Source organism: Bombina bombina, chromosome 5, assembly GCF_027579735.1.
Source record: "Bombina bombina isolate aBomBom1 chromosome 5, aBomBom1.pri, whole genome shotgun sequence".
Lineage (NCBI taxonomy): Eukaryota > Metazoa > Chordata > Amphibia > Anura > Bombinatoridae > Bombina > Bombina bombina.
The window spans coordinates 538310345-538322601 of record NC_069503.1 but is presented as its reverse complement, the minus strand read 5'-3'; the positions used below and the strand labels follow the sequence as shown (position 1 = coordinate 538322601).

General features: G+C 36.0%; 1 protein-coding gene across 2 annotated transcripts in view; it reads left to right on the top strand.

Annotated features, from left to right (window-relative positions):
• Positions 1 to 1215: 1215 nt before the first annotated feature.
• The window catches only part of STX17 (syntaxin 17), a 166495-nt gene continuing 155453 nt past the window's right edge, over positions 1216 to 12257 (top strand). The window contains exons 1-2 of one of the 2 annotated variants that reach the window (XM_053714477.1): positions 1216 to 1492; positions 6966 to 7112. In XM_053714477.1, the coding sequence (XP_053570452.1) occupies positions 6990 to 7112 (123 nt within the window). In that variant the 5' untranslated portion in view covers positions 1216 to 1492; positions 6966 to 6989. The remainder of the gene's footprint in view (positions 1493 to 6965; positions 7113 to 12257) is intronic. The other variant, XM_053714476.1, reaches the window with a different exon arrangement.

Below are 12257 nucleotides of genomic sequence, written 5' to 3'. Positions count from 1 at the left end.
ACTACAGGACCCACCATTGTAACATGCTAAAAGAACTAAAATGGCTGTCGCTGGAATCCAGACGCACCCTCCATCTTTCCAGCCTTGTGTTTAAGAGCTTTTCTGGGAAGCTCCCACCCTACCTGAGCAGAATGCTCTCCCCGGCTGTTCCCACCTCCTATAACCTCCGATCCAGTACCAGCACATTATTTAGTTTGCCTCAATACAAAAAGAAAGCAGCTCGATCCTCTTTTTCCTACAGAGCACCACAATTATGGAACGACCTCCTGCGCACTTTCAAACCTTCCCCAAGCCTAAAATCCTTTAAGAGATCCCTCTCTACATATCTCAAAACAGAATGCACCTGTCATGGTTGATTATATATTTCCTACCTGTTCTATGTTACATTTTTGTGCATATATCATGTATTATTATTGTTTTGTATTTTATTGTACCCATTGTATCAATGCAATGTTTTGTGTACCCAGGACATACTTGAAAACGAGAGAAATCTCAATGTATCTTTCCTGGTAAAATATTTTATAAATAAAAAGTGGCTGATATGTGATTTTATAGCAACACAACAGAAATGTCTTGTAATTGAAAATAGTTTACTGTCCCAGTAACACATTTTCTTGCTGTAATTGCTTTCAATGGTCTAACTCCACCCACATTTGGAGGAGCCAATCTGCTACCTGCTAATAAAATCTCCATTGTTTGGAAGTGTATATGTGCTTAAACATTAGGTATACCTCAAAGGGAAAACATAAAATACAAAATAAAAAAAATATTTATGTAATCTACTCAAAACGGAGTTTGTAGTAGTAATTCAGCACGGTTGAAAAAAATAAAATAAAATAAAAATTATATATATATACATACATATATATATATATATATATATATATATATATATATATATATATATATATATATATATATACATATATATATATATATATATATATATATATATATACATATATATATATATATATATACATACACATAATATAAGTATATATATATATATATATATATATATATATATATATATATATATATATATATATATATATATATATATATATATATATATATATATATATACAAAATATTTTTGTTTGTTTTTTGTTTTTTTTTAGCCCAGAAAATGTGACATTTTACAGCCGCTCCCAGACACGAGTAGCGCAGAGCAGCAGCTAAGTACACACAGAGCAGTAACAGCTGCCGTGCTCTAAGCAGATCTCTTCCGGGTACTCTGGGATTCTGGGTATAACCGACCCGGTAAATCGAATGTGAAACCCGGTTCTGAGGAAGAGTATTGTAGACAGTAATGCTTGCTGGGGTCTGGAAGCGGATAAGAAGCACCGACTTCTAGCATTGGGATTTGGGACTAGGAGCCTCAAACAGGAAGCAGAACATTGTTGTCCCAACAAAGAGATTTCCTTTTTGTTTTCATAACATTGCTGCTTGCTTTGCCCAGAGTTTTTCTACCCATTACGTCGCAGAGGTAAACATGATGTCTTGGAAATGTAGCCACATTTTTTTCTTCCAAGCCCGAGGAAGATATATTTACGTTTAAAGTAATATGGATATAATTGGAAGTAGATTCATATACGTTTTGCAAAACTGTCAACTATTGAGATAAAAGCTGCTGATCAAACTAGCGAGTAAACATTCTGGGGTAAAGTGTTCTCATTAGTAATATAATATGTCATATGACAGTGAGTGTTTGCTTAGCAGTATTGCTTCCATTTTAATCCTACTCATGATATTTGTTTTAGTTACTCTGTGCTACATTTTGTGGCAAATCTTTGGGGCTGATGTCATGATGCTTATTAAGGGGGTTATGCTAAATGTATTCTCTCTGGTAGAAGAACATTTTTAGCACGATTTACACACATATCTAGTCACACATTAAAGGGACATTGCAACATTTATATGATCAGCTAATTTATTAGAAAATGTAATTGTTGCATTGCTTATAGATGGACTATAAGATGAAAGGCATAGTAACCCCCAAAAAACGTCTTTTATTATCCAGATAGAACATACAATTTTTAAACAACTTTCCAATTTAATTATATTATCAAATTTTCTTCATTCTCTAGTTATCCATTGCTGAAGGGACAGCATTGCACTACTGACAGAAAGCTGAAAATATCTATTTAGCTGAAAATATCTATTTAGCCAATCACAAGCGACAAATGTGTGCAGGCACCAATTAGCAGCAGCTCCCACTAGTGTATGATATGTGCGTATTCATCTTTTAACAAGGGATACTAAGAGAACGAAGCACATTTGAAAATAGAAGTGAATTTAAAAGTGTCTTAAAATGACATGCTCTATCTGAATCATGCAAGTTTAATTTTGATTTTGCTATCCCTTTAACTTATGCAAAGGGTTTTAACACATAGATAAAATAACTTGGTTGAGCCTCAGAGAACTATTGACCTAGAGCAGGGAACCATTGTTGAGCCAATCAGCAGTGTCATTTGTACAGTCTATCGAGAACTCCAATACATCAAAAACTCCAATCTGACGTCACTTCTGGTGATTCCATACATCTGATTGGTCTGTGTCTCAGTGAGTGACAGGATTCACAACCAATTAGATGGGCACTTTACCTATCTTCACTATCTATTTTGCCTCCGCCTGGGGGGTTCAAGGGGGGTGAAGCCACCCCTTGTAAACCTCATTCCTCAAGGTTTACTTGGGGTGTATGTCAGAGGATCCGCGGTGCGTCCCCCCAGACAGAGGCAAAAACAAATAGTAAAAATAGAAGTCACCGGAAGCAACGTCAGATTGGCGTTTTCGAGGAATTGGAGTTCTCGACAGAACACCGTCCAATCACTAGCTCTGTTCAGTTCTGGAGCTGCAGGGCAGTGCAATGGTATTTTACCTTTGCAGAGTTGCAGTGTAAATGGTGCAAAAATGACAACAAATTACATAAGCATAACAATCTTTTCAATCATTTTTCATTCACTTTTCTCTGGGTTATGGGGAATATATAGTTTGATTGATCTGTGCTTTCTTCCAGTGCCTAGTGATAGATCAGCCATACTGAGTTTTGGGAAAATAATATAATTTCTACATCATATAGCAAGATACGTGTAGAAAAAAGAAGGTATGTGATACTTTATGTGTATTCTATGCAGCAGCAGCAGCAAAAAAAAAAAAAGGTTCATGTCCCGTTAATTTCCTAGGAAGACAGCGTTTGACAGGGCTACATTTACCTAGCATAGCTTAGCACCTGGTGCAAATATAAAAGCACTAATGCCAGACATAAACCGAAGTATATTTCACAATATTTCTCATGAAATTAAATTTAAAGGAATAGTAAACCTGTAACCTTTCATGTAAATTAGGTCTGAAAATTGAAGATTTTTTTTTTTTTTTTATTCTCAGAATTTAAAATGCACCATGCAGACTTCCCAAGGCTAACATTGCTACATATCCAACCCTAATTAACTTTTAACTGATAAAAACTGCAAAACAATGTACAGTATAATAACATTTTGACAGTGACTAGCTTTGTTGTCTGCAGACTAAAGCCCAAATTGGCCCAACCAAATAAGGTAAATGGTGGTGGAGTTTTGCTATTATGTTAATTTGTTTTAAAAATGTTTGGACTTGGCTGATATTTTATTCTGTAGCAAAACAACAGTAATATCTTGTAATTACAAGGTTTAACAGGGGAAGAAGTTAAATTACAATTAAAGGGACTGTAATCGCTAAACATTTTTATCATGTATATGAAAGTGCAAACAAGAAATGTATGCTTATGTTCTATCTTACATCACAATCATAAAAACAATCTGTTGACTCAGTACAGGAACATCTATTTTACAAACAAAAATTAAATACATTTTACTATGCCCTTTCCTAAATAAAACAAATACAAAGTACTGTCCCTTTAAGCTCATTTTAGAAAGTTTTGTTCAGGGCAATATAAAAGCATTTTCTTTATGAAATTGTCTCTTGGTGGTTCTTACTTTCTCCCTTTTTATGAGATACGCCTTAAAGGGATAGAAAGCACCTTGTAAGTACAAGACATTTCTATTGAATAACATATCAGCTGAGTCTACTTTAAAAAAAAAATTAAAGGGATAGTAAACCCCAAAATTTTATTTTATGATTCAGATAGAACATACAATTTTAAACAACTTTTACAATTTAATTCTATTATCACATTTACTTCATTCTCTTGTTATCCATTGCTGAAGGGACAGCATTGCACTACTGACAGGAAGCTGAAAATATCTATTTAGCCAATCACAAGAGACAAATTTGTGCAGGCACCAATTAGCAGCTAGCTCCCACTAGTGTATGATATGTGTGTATTCATTTTTTAACCAGGGTTACTAAGAGAACGAAGCACATTTGAAAATAGAAGTGAATTTAAAGTGAAGGTAAATTTTATGGTTTGAGATTACACACTAACATTCTTCATTATTATTAAAAAGCAGTTGCTAACTTTTTTTTTTTTCTTTCTATTATATTTATAGATAATTTATAATTATAGATGTACATGCCGTTTCTTACCCAACTCCTCCCAGCAGCTACTTCCGTGTTGTACTGAGAGCGGTCCCACCCGCTCTCTGCGTTGGCTAAATGCGCGTTCACATTTGATTTTCTTCTGCGCATGCGTGAATTTCGTTTATAATATTAGTAATGAAAATTAAATTGGTATGGTTTAAAAGATTCAGTACAGCAGGTTTTTGCCGTAGTTAGAAATTATACTTACTCAGATGGCAATCGCTGAGATATAATTTCTTAGACGAATTGGAAAGTAAGTGAAAGAGAGCATGTGCGTCTCATGAACGAGCACCCTCAGGAAATTGCATTCCTCACGTTAAACGAATGTGCATAGCAATGTAGTGACGTTGTAATGTTCGCGCTGACCACCCGGGGGGAAAAAGATGATTGGATGCTGATATAGAGGTAGCATGTCAATCAAATTGCATAACATGTCGGGCGGAGGAAACCATAGGAACGGCGAATAAGTACATGATCAAATTTATCGCTATTTACTAAAATTTAAAAAAAAAAAGATGAATTAAAGTTATGCTAAATTTCTATATATTTTAAGATGGTGTAAAGTACATTGCTTGACTTTACCTTACCTTTTAAAAGTGTCTTAAAATGACATGCTCCATCTGAATCATGCAAGTTTAATTTTGACTTTCCTTTAACGTATAGTTTGCTGCAATTGTTTTTTAGTAGTCAAACTCCTCCCACCACTTTCTATATTTGGAGGGACAAATCTGGGCTTGAGTCTGCAAAAGTCATAATGTTAGTATAAAGTTCAATTTTTTGAAGTTTTTTTTCTGTTAAAGCCATTTGGGGAAATATATGTTGCAGGGTTAGCCTTGTTAAGTCTGCACTGTGCAAATTTTAGTTTGTTTTTTTAAAAGGACACTCCTACCATTTTCACTTTTTCAGAAGTAAATGATGTGAAAAGGGACAAAATAAACAATGAAAGTATATTGCAAAGTTGTTTTACTACAAATTAATACATTAGGTTAGAATCTCAAGGTGTTTACTATGACTTTAGGACACTGGTTTTCAAACCTGTCCTCAGACCTCCCCAACGGTCCAGGTTTTCTGGATTACCTTGAATGAGAGCAGGTAAAATAACCTTTTACTAATCAGCTGATTGTTTCACCTGTGCTCTAGTTTAGATAATCTCAAAATGTGGCCTTTTAGGGAGGCCTGAGCACAGGTTTGAAAACCAGTGCTTTAGGAGTATGGATGTCCAAATTCACTTGAGTTAAAGGGACACTGAACACAATATTCAGATAGAGCAGGCAATTTTAAGCAACTTTCTAATTTACTCCTATTATCAATTTTTCTTCGTTCTCTTGCTATTTTTACCAATCGGCAAGATCAACGCAGGTTGCTCACCAAAAATGGGCCGACATCTAAACTTACGTTCTTGCTTTTCAAATAAAGATACCAAGAGAATGAAGAACATTTGATAATAGGAGTAAATTAGAAAGTTGCTTAAAATGGCATGCTCTATCTGAATCATGAAAGAAAAAAATTTGGGTTCAGTGTCCCTTTAATACACAGTCTGTTTCTGTAGAGGCCCAAATGGCTGAAGGCAACTCTAATTGAGTCTAGTGGTGCCCTGACCTTTGCAGTAGGAAGAAACTGTAATTAAAGGGTTACAGTTAAAGGGATACTGAACCTAAATTCTTCCTTTCATGATTCAGATAGAGCAGGCAATTTTAAGCAACTTTCTAATTTACTCCTATTAGCAATTTTTCTTTGTTCCTTTGGTATCTTTATTTGAAAAAGCAGGAATGTAAGCATACAAGCCGGCCCTTCTTTGGTTCCACATCTGGGTAGCTCTTGCTAATTGGTGGCTAAATGTAGCCACCGATCAGCATGTGCTATCCAGGGTGCTGAACTAAAAATGGGCCGACTCCTATGCTTGCATTCCTGCTTTTTCAAATATAGATACCAAGAGAATGAAGACAAATTGATAATAGGAGTAAATTAGAAAGTTGTTTAAAATTGCATGCTCTGAATTGTGAAAGAAAAAATTTTGGTTCATTATCTCTTTAAATCTATAACAGCATCACTTTCAGCTTATACTACGTTTTCTACAAGTAAATATAACCAGAACTAAAGCTTATAGTGATAGTTAGAGGAGGAATCCTGAAGACATCTAAAAATCTTTGGCATGGAGATAAATATCCAGATGTGCCAGCAAAATCTTTCGCTTCCTGTCCTCCTTAGCTTAAAAAAAACTTGGGATTTTTTTTTTTTTTTTTTTTTAACCTTCTGGGCAGTAGCAGTTTTAATGGTATCTAGAAAGCAAAGGTATCATCTAAACAATGAATTGGGAAAAGGAAAAAACAACATAGGATTAAATGAGCACTGCACATGAAATACTGAAATCTGTATTTAGGTGCACAGTCTGTTTGTACTGTTTATCATGATCCTTTCTTTTTTATGTGCTTTTCTGTTGAAAGGGAGTTACCTATCTGTAAAACATAATGCTAGAAGATGAAGAAAAAGTGCCTTACCGCCGTCTTGAACCTGCAGTGCAGAAATTTATTAAGGTTGCCATACCCACAGATTTGGAAAGATTAAAACAACACCGGTTAAATATTGAAAAGGTGAGTTTTCTGCTTTATTACACAGGTCAAGAAAAAAAAAGTGTTTTTTTTCTGGGTTTTTTTTTTAGTTGCCAAGGATGTTTAAACAAATTTAGGATATTTTTGTGGTGCTGAATCCAAAAAATGACATAAGTTTTGCTGAATTGTGTCTAGTTTTTGAGATAATGGATACTCCTCAAGTTATGATTTTACCCCAATATGTCCTGTGGCTGCTGACTTATGCAGCAGGGTTTGGTCTGTTTTTTTTTTTACTCTGTGACATTGTTTTTAATGTAATCTTTAATCTAATTTTATATTTAACATTGTTAATTTCATATTCCAACAGAAGCTTGAAATTTGTTTTAATGCACAGTGGTAACCACTGTGCATCTCTTCCAATTGCTCACTTAATAAATCTTAAAGGGACAGTCAAGTCCAAAAAAAATGTTCATGTTTCAAATAGGGCTTGCAATTTTAAACAACTTTTCCAATTTACTTATATCACCAATTTTGCTTTGTTCTCTTGGTATTCTTAATTTAAAGCTAAACCTAGGAAGGCTCATATGATAATTTCTAAGCCCTTGAAAGCCGCCTCTTATCACATGCTTTTTTATTTTCTTTTCAGAACAGGGGAGAGCTAGTTCATGTGAGCAATATAGATAACATTGTGATCTCTCCCGTGGCTTGTGGCAGACACAGCACTAATTGGCTAAAATGAGTCAATAGATAATAAATAAAATGTCATGTGATCAGGGGGTTGTCAGAAGATGCTTATATACAAGGTAATCACATAGGTAAAAAGTGTATTAATATAACAGTGCTGGTTATGCAAAACTGGGGAATGGGTAATAAAGGGATTATATATATATATATATATATATATATATATATATATATATATATATATATATATATATATATATATATATATATATATATATATATATATATATATATATATATATATATATATATATATATAGAGAGAGAGGCAGACTCTGTTTTCAAGCTACACTGGTAGAAATACCACCAATACAACAAAGAAAAATGCATTTACTGATGAAATTGTTTTTTCCACCAAATATCGTAGACAATTTGATGAAATCTGCAAAATAGTACTTAAATATCTTCCTATTCTCCAGAGTGACATCAAACTACAATACATAACCAAACAACAAATTAAATGTGTAGCCAAGAAGGCCCCCACAGTGGGGGATAGAGTTAGGAAACATTTCACTAACAAACCCACACCTGGGACACATTGGCTCAGCCTCAGTAAAGGCTTCTTCAAATGTGGCCACATCTGCAAGAGTTGTAATTATACTCAGAAAATAGATCACTTTTCTTCATCTACCACGGGCAAAACATTCTCTATCAAACAAAGAATAGACTGCACTACCCGTTTTATAACATGCCGGCAGTGCTCCCTTCAATACGTAGGTCTCACTACACGACCACTTAAGGACCGTATCAGACAACACTTATTATCCCTAGAAGATGAAACTCCCAGAACCCCTGTAGCTAAACATTTCCGCTCTCATGGTAACCACACTAAACATCTTTTTACATTTGTAGGCATTGAACATATCCACAATGACATTAGAGGAGGAGATAGGGTGGGGAAACTTCAGAAGAGAGAGGCATATTGGATATTTACCCTTCACACTAAATCTCCCCATGGCATCAATATGAGACATGACCTTGACCTATTCATTGATTAGGCTTGATACATGCCCCATCAGCAGGGGACCTTTTTGCCTCTTCCTCCATTCTTCCCTTCCTCATCTCTCCCCTCTTCCCCCTCTCTGTCTTAACCTTTAACTCCAGGCCGAACAATTTCTGTCCCTAGGTTCCTGTTTTATTTAGATAACCTAATTTTTAGTGTTTTCTCTTCTTTCACTGGTTTGTAACTCATATCCTACATTCAGACTACTACTATCCAATGGCCATTTCCCATCCCAGAATTGCATACTACCTTTATTCAATATCTAGCATTTTTTTCTGATTTGACTTCTTCACTTCCTTACCTGGTACCCATGTCATCTGGATTAAGCTTATATAGAGCGGGCAACCAATGACCAATAGGTACAGTTTCCCCCCCATGGTCCTGACACAAAAATTAGGTATTTACTCTATATACTGTGAAAATGTGTCCGGCCACTAGGGGCACATAGAAATAATAACCCTATTGGTCCTGCCCAAGCCCTTAGCCTAATTTCCTACCAGTGTAACAAAGATATGGCCATCTATTATTATTATCCTCCCTCTTATTTTTGTACGTCTTATCTAACAAATATTTCCTTTTTTTATTAGTAAGATACTTCCTTTGTAGATACATATTGTTTTAGTCCAGCATTTTTAGATTTCCCCCCATGCACCCCCCTTCTCCTTATTTTCAAGTGTTATCCTGTTACTTTCAGGAATAGTGCCCACCTTAACCTATTAGTCCACTCAAAACTTAGTCTTATAAACTGTAATGAGTGTTTTAATGGTACAGGAAACATTACAATTGTCCCTGTTACCAATACAGGAATTCAATGCCATAAAATTTCATAGAGAAAACCAACTTACAAAATTTAAGAATATCCTAACATTGATTCCTAGTGATTTCCGGGCCAAACTAACTTAAAGATTTTTCTGAAAAAGAATTTAGTAAAATTAAGAACTATATCACGAGGTGTAAAGAAAAGAAAGGGATTACAAAAACAAAAAAATATATTAATATATAACAAAAAAACAAAAAAGTAATATAGTAATAAAAGAAATTGTAATGCACGCTTATGATGTGTGCTTTTTAACACAATTATGGAATTCAGAGGTGGAGAGTATCCTCCCCTAGACCCTCTCCACTTCTAGTTTCCTGTCCTTTATCCTGAATGTAATGAATATTGTGCCAATAGTTCATCTTAATTAACTTATTATCACCCTGATTTAAACACCACTTTTAAATAATTCCCCCTTTTTTCTTTCCCCTCGCACTTACTTTTCTATTAATCAATAGATTTTTTATGGTTACTCACTGATGTCACTTATTTATTTATCTTAGATAATACACGCTCACACCCAGTTTCACCTTATTATCACAGGGATCAGTGCCGGGATCAGTACTGCCCACTTTTGTGAATTATGTTCTATTGGCTGATGTTCTCTATATAACCCCTTCACATGTAACACTACTCTCACCTATGTTGTAATACGATATGTGTAGTTTAACCTTCTAGCAGAGTAAGTGGAGAAACAAAGTAACATGTTGCATCGAAGTATAACCTCGGGCATCAAGCTTTCTAGCCATCATCTTTGGAAAAAGAGGTGCTGCAGATATGTAGAGTTTTAGAGGACCATTTAGACAGGGTCTAATAAGTGTTAGGAATTAACTAAGGACTGCAAGGTCCTATACTCATCTGGTGGTGAGTGTCTCTTAGCGGTTTCAACCAACTCCTGTTTTTGTTCTTTGCAGGGTGACTTGTGGAGGAACTTATGGGTTTACTTTGAACGCTAGGCATTGTGTAGGGGATGTCGGCATGTCTGAAAGCAGATTGTCCCGGTCTCACCTCATCTTCCACTCTCAGGATTGCCAAGGTTCGCGGTAGAAGATAATGCCCTTGACAGTCTTAAACTGCGTTGCACCCTAGCGCTTTTACAATCAGGCATGGCTCCGGCTGTGTGTATGCTCTCTGTTTTCCTGTCTTGATAGCTCCCCATGGTGACTCTCTGCAGGTGTGCTCATCATGTCCTCTCTTATGTAACCGGGTTCAATCCATTGGAGCCAACTTTACAGTTCTCTCTGTTATCTGGGAGGGTGATTGGCCTCAGAGTCTTGCCTATGTGAGGGTTGCTGCAGCGAGCGTTTCTTCAAGCGCACAAGGTGCAGTACTTACAAATGCTACTTGGATATCGGCTGCTTCATCGTAGCGTTTGGGTCAGAGTCAGGATTGTTGCAGTTATTGCGGTCATTAGATATAGCATTCTCCTTCACTTCTGTATTAGCCTCCTTGATAGGACTAGGTAGGTTTGCTGTCTGCGGCTGCTCTTCAGTTTTCTTACGGCTGCGGGAAACAGAATAGAATGCCTGTTCTATGGCGTTACAGAGTTGAATTTTATGTTCCTCCAAAATTATCAGCTCAGCAATGCAGATCTGTGTGTTCGCCATTGCTGGTAGTGTCAAGTTGGATCATCTGCTTAGGTATATCTGCTTAATTTAGCTTTTTGACCCTTGGTGGGTGTAGTGAGCCGCACAACAGTAGTGCAATTTGTGAGGACAAAGGAGGCTTCAGAAATAGTGGAAGGCCTGAAAATGTAAAGTCTGGTACTGAAGTCTGGGGAGCCACACTGCGATCCAAACCTTATCTCTTGGGTTAGAGCATCTTAAGTTGAACCACTCCACCTTATTAGATATGTTAATATCTAATGTTCAGCCCAAAATGAGAAAAAAGGTGGTGAAGGTCTTAGGAGCTGAAGCTCAGTGCGACCAGTAAGATGACGGCTGCCCGGAAGTCCCCCCTGGGATTATCTATCTTTTTAAACAACAAACAAATTGGTGTTGCCTGTCCCTTTTTAAAGAAGAATATGAAGATATCAAAATGGTCTTGCAGAATCTCTGCTATCATGAGCACCAGGGGTCTAATTGTGTTGATCTAAAGATGGTGAACGTCTTGCTTGGGCAGCAAAGTGGATACATGAAGTACCCTTGTTTCATCTGCCTGTGGGATTTTAGGGCAAAGCAAGATCATTTGAACAAAATAAAATGGCCTTCAAGGGGAGACATGACACTAACTGCAGCGAATATCATTAATGAGCCATTGTTTGACAGAGAAAACAAAATCGTCCTCCCACCACTCCATATCAAGCTTGGTTTGACAATCAATTTAAGGCCTTGGGCAGAGAGGTGGAATGCTTCAAATGCATTTGTAGATCGTTCCTTGGACTGAGTTTTGAAAAGCTAATAGCAGGAATCTTTGATGATCCTTAAATTCATAAACTCACCAACTATTTGAATTGTTAATGATGTTGAAACTTTTGCCTGGTGCAGTTATGCCTTAGTTGTCAAGAAATTTTTGGGCAACCAGAAAGCAAGCAATTTTGAAGACTTGGTCCAAAGCCTGATCGCTAACTTAAAAATTGTGGGTACTATTTCTCCATAGCCACAGATTTCCAGATAATTTTGCT